Source organism: Octopus bimaculoides, chromosome 3 (assembly GCF_001194135.2).
Source record: "Octopus bimaculoides isolate UCB-OBI-ISO-001 chromosome 3, ASM119413v2, whole genome shotgun sequence".
In the NCBI taxonomy this organism is placed as follows: domain Eukaryota; kingdom Metazoa; phylum Mollusca; class Cephalopoda; order Octopoda; family Octopodidae; genus Octopus; species Octopus bimaculoides.
Genome location: NC_068983.1, coordinates 147,222,433 through 147,229,737, shown reverse-complemented (window position 1 = coordinate 147,229,737; position 7,305 = coordinate 147,222,433). Strand labels below are relative to the sequence as shown.

The window sequence follows — 7,305 nt, the reverse complement described above, 5'->3', positions numbered from 1 at the left end:
TAAGAAATAAATTATATATATAAGATAAAACTTACTTGGAAAAGGATGCGTGACGTTCAATCATATAATAATATAATTTATATATATATATATATATATATGTGTGTGCGTGTGTGTGTGTGTGTGTGTATGCATATACACATACTTATATGTACATACTTACATCTATACGTATATAAATATGCATGTGGGCACAAAACGTCATGAAACGTGTACGACAAAAAAGTACGAAGCACGAGTACATGGAACATGAACTATTCTTTCGAACAACGAAAGACATAAATGGAAAACAAAACAAACAACATAAAGAACGTCCCTTCATCAGTTGTTGGCTGTTTTTCTAGTCTCGTATCTCGAGCATTTAACAACAATATACGCTTTCGATAAAACAGTTGCTACCGCAAAGCAAGTTAAATGAAATCTGGGATTTTTCACTGGTAACACAGACGTGTTACCTATTTTGACCCTCCACAAAATCCCAAACGCATAATTTAGTTGTCGGCACGTGAACACCATAATGGATGTACGTGAAATCTATTACTTAGAGTTACTTCTGTTGTAATACTTGAACAAATAAAAATAAGGGCTGTAATACTTAAATAATTACAGGCACTTCTCTTATATTTTACACCCAATAATACAGTAGTAGTAGTAGTAGTAGTAGTAGTAGTAGTAGTAGTAGTAGTAGTAGTAGTAGTAGTAGTAGTAGTAGACTTTCAATCCTTACCTTCTCCTTTCATACAAAGGTCAAAAAAGCTAGGAAAATTTCCGTTATATTCAAAAGCTTTACCAGCACGCAAATGTCTGTAGTAGCTCACCAGAATAGATTTAGGGTTGCGGTTTAGATAGATAATCTTATGATCTTTTAGCAATTCCGGGGGCAGGAAATCAATAGGAAGATGTGTATTCAATAGTCGAGGTGATTCAGCTGAATCGAGATTTTCTACTGGGGCATAATCTAATGTCAGCTCTTCTTTTATCATGGGTACTCTTTCACTATTTTCCTTCAATATCATATTAGCGACTTCAAACATCCAATGTGATCCTGAAATCATAAATAATGCATAAATGACATAAAGGAAAATCTGTCCCGGATCAAGTACAATAATTAGAAACAGTACCTGGCGCACAATTAAAGAGTTATTGATCTACAGTTAGTGAGTTCTATTTCAATGTTGGAAATGTTTTTCACACGTATTTTACTATCTTCTTCATCTACATTATAAACTCACCATGATTATTAACGATGTGTGTAAAATAGTAAAATATTTATCATAAACTTCGGATCTTTTCTGTTTAGCTGCCAATTTTCAATTTCTGTTCGCTTGGCAGCCAAATAGAAAAGATCCTAAACAACTTATAACTGTGGCTTAGTAGTCAGCGTGTTGGATTCATGATCATAAGATTGTGATTTCGATTCCTGGACCGGGTGACGCGTGTGATCTTGAGCAAAACACTTCATTTCATGTTGCTCCAGTTCACTCAGCTAAAAGAAAAAAAAATTTTTTTTAATGAGAAATCCTGCAACGGACCGACATCCCATTCAGGTGGAGAATATATACGCCATGAAAACCAGCTCTATGACTCTATATGACTCGAGAAGGAACTTTACTTTACTTACAATTGTAATCAAGATATTAAAATGTACTAATAGGAAAAATATGATTCCACACTGGTACAATAAGAAAACATTTACTATCAGGAGTTTAATTCATAAGTTTGTTCTATACGGAATTTTATGAGTATAGAAAAATTAACACATTCATAAAATCCAATCAATAAAAAAGCTACAATAATTATTCACATGTTTTTATATTTTGTATTAGAATTACACTGGTGTCAGCTTCATACTCAATCAGTTACGAATTGATAACTATACTATTGGAATCGATTTATTTAACTGCTATCCTTCGCTTAAATAATAAGTAGGAGAAACAATCCTGCAAGATTGCACTGGATTTTAAACATTTATATTGTATAAAATTGCATGCATACATACATACTGCCCAGGTGTCGAAACCATAGTGTTATCCGTGGAACAGTTGTTGATGGAGGTATGTTAGATTGTTGGTATGGCTGTTATTGTATGAGCGGAATAGTTTTATAAGACACTTATTTGATACATACGTACGTACATACATACATACATACATACATACATACATACATACATACATATCTCGTGATCAAAAGGATAACAGCAGCATTGAGATGAAAAATAACCTCTCCTGGACTTGTGATATGCCTTTGGTATTTAGGAACAGGAGATAGATACCAAGCACATGATAAACAAAAGAGACAAAGATACCACCAATCCTCTACACTGTGATAGAAAATGTCGGTTATGCTGCACTAGTATGGAAGGTATCATCCATATCATTCAGCAGCTGTCCCAAAATGTCTGCGAGATACTTCCTGCACCTGGAGCATGATATAGTCGCAAAATTTATTTACCATGCCATCGGCAAGAAGGATTGCCTGGCGTATACATCAAGGGCATGTTAGAACTGGAATGTATTCATACCTTTAAAAATAAAGAATACTAGAGGAACACTCCAATAGAAACAGTAATTTCATGCAAACAGACGTGATGTTGCTCTGTGGGACAAGGAACAAACGCCACGCACTCTTGCAGAGTTCAGATACCCAGCAGATGTGAATGCACGGTCAAAAGTCTAACAAATGGTGAACTAATGCAAAACTGGCAACATTTGTACATATCATAGTATGTACATATGTATCTACATAAAACCCTAGAAATACTATTTTTTGCAAAGAAATAGCAAAAGAAACTGATTCAAATTCTTCAAATTCAATCTATTAGTGGCACACTGAAAATTTGTAAGAGATTCCAAAGATCTTCCTTCTGAGATTCTTTAGTTCAATAGATGCACACATTTGATTGTGTGCATTGACTATTCAACCAATGCATCAACTCATCCACATATTTACAAACACTGGGTACTTTCTTAACTAAAAAAAACTTGTCGCTTTGTTAGCGGCCAGCTTTCAACTCGTAGACAAGTATGACTATCACTGACAAATTATGTTATCCTTGATGTTAAAGACAACGACTGTCAGCAATATGTCAATAACAGCTTGTACAACACTGCTAAACTCTCCCTAAAATGTCAAGTAGACCAGAAAAAAGCATGGGCAAGAACTACACAATGTGACGGGTGATATTTCAGGATTTCCCTATAGAGAGAGATTTCTTAGCAAAGACTAGGAGTCTCTCACACCAAGCAGGCTCGGTAGATTAGCCGGTTTAGTCGTCGACGGCCTGACCATTCGACATGTTGTACTGAATGCTTACATAAATACATGCATGCATGCATGCATGCATGTATGCATGCTTATATACATACATGCATGCATGCATACATACATACATACATACCAACCAACCAACCAATCAACCAACCAACCAACCAACCAGCTAAATAAAGTGATTATTCTTTGGTATGTTTCCAGCAGGCAGTAATATCAACATGAAGTGCAGTCTCTCTTGGACTCGTGACTGATACCTCACATCACACTTCGAACGCTATAAATTTACAATCCAAGAACAGGATATTACTACGCAGTACTTAAACATTTAGAGATGCAACATAAAATGTAAATTACGTCACATTTTTCGAGAGATATCACACACCTGATCAGCAGCTACCCAGAAATGCTACCCGCGAATGCGACACGAGGATATCATTAAAACTATATTTGATTATGTACTTGCATAAATGCATTTAGATACTTATATGTGTTTCATTAAATATCTAATAAAAATAATTTGGCTACGATATTGAAATAAATTAAACTTAGCTTTATATTTTAAATTCTCTTTTACTTGTTTCAGTCATTTGACTGTGGCCATGTTGGAGCACTGCCTTTAGTCGAGCAAATCGATCCCAGGAGTTATTCTTTGTAAGCCTAGTACTTATTCTATCGGTCTCTTTTGCCGAACCGCTAAGTGACGGGGACATAAGCACATTAACATCGGTTGTCAAGCAATGCTAGGGGGGGGGGAACACAGACACACAAACATACACACACACATATATATACATATATACGACGAGCTTCTTTCAGTTTCCGTCTACCAAATCCACTCACAAGGCTTTGGTCGGCCCGAGGCTATAGTAGAAGACACTTGCCCAAGCTGCCACGCAGTGAGACTGAACTCAGAACCATGTGGTTGGTATGCAATCTACTTACCACACAGCCACTCCTGCGCCTATGAAGTAAAATTAGCAAAAGAAATCACATTACCTTCAAATTACATATTACTCTGTAAGAAAATTTGTTATTACATAATCCAATCGCTGATACATTGTATCACTTTAAAATCTTACCTGCTCCAGGGTAACTATATAGTAATATATCATCAGGTCTAATTTTCACTGTATTTAGTTTGGATAAAGCTGACAATGCTAGTTCTAAATACACAACATTATGTCCTTTATATCGATAAACACGCATAGGTTCTCCGTCTTTGCCGAAAAATTGCATAACATTACTTTCTATTTCTTTTTTCCTTTCTTCAGAATCTTTCATGTTTTCTTCATTTACTATTGTTGTTGACATCTTGGTTGAGTCTGCTACTATTTAATGAACACTAAGGAGAATGCTTATTTACTAGTTTCCCTTGTAATATTTGATGAATTAAAGTGTAACTGTATATATAATGTTTGATATTCAGTGTACATACACAAATGCACGCGCGCACTCACACACGCGCGCGCTCATATCAAGTTCGACGTAATGCGTACTTATCTACTGATTGTGCAATATATGTGTCAACTACTAAAGAGAATATACATTATTCATACACATAACTGTGTGTATGTATGTATAATTGCATGTATACATGCATGCATGTATGTATGTATGTATGTATGTATAATTACATGTATGTATCTAAGTATCTATGAATATAATATTTATACAAGTATGTGTTAGGTTCGACAATAACTATCATGCATGCACACTGTTAAATCTGTAGGTCATTTAAAATGTGCATAGCTAAAAGCAGACAATGTGCTTAGTAACAGTTCTCCCGCTTCTAAAATTTCTAAGACTCTGGCGCATCAACTACTTGAAAAAATTATTTCACTTAGTTTCGCTCTTGATTGTCACTCTTGTCTTTGATTTAGTTAGACTATGATGAGAATTAGTTACCTCAATCTATCGAGCATCAGTCGCGGTCCCAGGGCAAAAGAGCACTAGGTCAGAAAGAAATACAATTCCAGGAGAAAAGGGCGTAATAACATTATTTAGAGATGAGCACTTCCTTTCTTTTCTTGAGGGAGGCACGTGCCCCTCCCCCTCCCAGCCCCTCGGTCCACCCCTGAATATAGTTGCTATTAATTTCTCATTGAAACTATCATACTTCTCATACTCACCATGTTATCATTTCTTTGCAAGGGACATACAGTCAACGCGAATAAGTTCTGAGGTTATCTTTTGAGTGAACATTTTACCGATGTAAACCAGTCATGTCAAACTTAATAAGGCCAACAATTACTGATAAAATTTGCAGATAGGTATATCAAATTTACCTAACCTATGCATTACACTATCAACATACAAGAGATTAAATTTCTGGGTCAAAACCTTGATTATATACAATACAATATGGTGTCAAAAAGTTCCCGGACTAGTTAGGTTTAATAAAAGATAATTTATTTATATTAAGTTTTAACATCATCCCTTTTGAAATAGTCCCTTTGCGCAGCAATATACTGTCCCAGCGTCCCTGCCACTTTTCGTATTTCATTTCTTCAGAAACTTTCATGTTTTCTTCATTTACTATTGTTTGTGATTTGTCTGTCTTCCTACTTACTAGGACTTTGGTTTTTGCTACATTGACTCTAAGGCCCTTAGAGTCTAGACCTTGCTTCCACACTTGAAATTTTTTCTCTAATTTTGGAAGTGATTCGGCTATAAGAGCAAGGTCATCAGTATAGAGGAGCTCCAGGGGTGGCTTGTCTTGAATTCCTCTGTTGTTGCCTGAGGGACTATGATGAATAAGAGGGGGATGAGGACTGATCCTTGGTGAACCCCTACTTCTACCCGGAATTGTTCACTATACTCGTTGCCGACTCTCACTTTACTGACAGCATCCATGTACAGGGCCTGTACAGCTCTTATTAACCACTCGTCTATCGCTAGTTTCCGCATTGCCCACCCAGTCAAATGCTTTCTCCAAGACCACAAAAGCCAAGTACAGAGGTTTATCTTTGGCTAGGTATTTCTCCTGTAGTTGCTAGTTCTAAATACACAACATTATGTCCTTTATATCGATAAGCACGCATAGGTTCTCCGTCTTTGCCGAAAAATTGCATAACATTACTTTCTATTTCTTTTTTCATTTCTTCAGAAACTTTCATGCTTTCTTCATTTACTATTGTTGACATCTTGGTTTTGAGTCTGCTACTATTTAATAAACACTAAGGAGAATGCTTATTTACTACTTTCCCTTGTAGTATTCGATGAATTAAAGAGAAATGATGTCAACAACACAAGTAAATGAAGAAAACATGAAAGATTCTGAAGAAATGAAAAAGGAAAAGTGGCAGGGACGCTGGGACTGGTGCATTGCTGCGCAAAGTGACTATTTCAAAAGAGACGATGTTAAAACTTAAGCTTTTGACCAAAAAATATTATCTTTTGTATGTTTTATCTTTTTTTTTTGTGCCAGGTAGAAGCACCACTGATGCTATATTTCTAGTAAGGCAACTGCAGGAGAAATACCTAGCCAAAGATAAACCTCTGTACTTGGCTTTTGTGGACTTGGAGAAAGCATTTGACTGGATGGGCAATGCGGAAACTAGCGATAGACGAGTGGTTAATAAGAGCTGTACAGGCCCTGTACATGGATGCTGTCAGTAAAGTGAGGGTCGGCAACGAGTATAGTGAACAATTCCGGGTAGAAGTAGGGGTTCACCAAGGATCAGTCCTCATCCCCCTCTTATTCATCATAGTCCCTCAGGCAACAACAGAGGAATTCAAGACAAGCCACCCCTGGAGCTCCTCTATACTGATGACCTTGCTCTTATAGCCGAATCACTTCCAGAATTAGAGAAAAAATTTCAAGTGTGGAAGCAAGGTCTAGACTCTAAGGGCCTTAGAGTCAATGTAGCAAAAACCAAAGTCCTAGTAAGTAGGAAGACGGACAAATCACAAAGCCTTTCAAGTAGATGGTCCTGCTCGATCTGTTCAGAAAACAGATTCCATCACATGGCAGGGAGAGAAACTAGAAGTAGCTGATAGCTTCCGCTACCTAGGTGACCAAGTCTGTAGTGG

General features: G+C 36.6%; 2 protein-coding genes across 2 annotated transcripts in view; one reads left to right on the top strand and one right to left on the bottom strand.

Moving 5' to 3' along the window:
• Positions 1–4,699, bottom strand: part of LOC106884088 (sulfotransferase 1C4) — an 8,539-nt gene extending 3,840 nt beyond the window's left edge. The window contains exons 1-2 of the mRNA XM_014935308.2: positions 4,353–4,699; positions 728–1,045 (exon numbers count right to left, since the gene is read on the bottom strand). Of these exons, the coding sequence (XP_014790794.2) occupies positions 728–1,045; positions 4,353–4,584 (550 nt within the window). The 5' untranslated portion in view covers positions 4,585–4,699. The remainder of the gene's footprint in view (positions 1–727; positions 1,046–4,352) is intronic.
• LOC106875508 (serine protease 48) overlaps positions 1–7,305 on the top strand; it is a 466,125-nt gene that overhangs the window by 155,984 nt on the left and 302,836 nt on the right. The gene's annotated exons all lie outside the window — the stretch shown is intronic.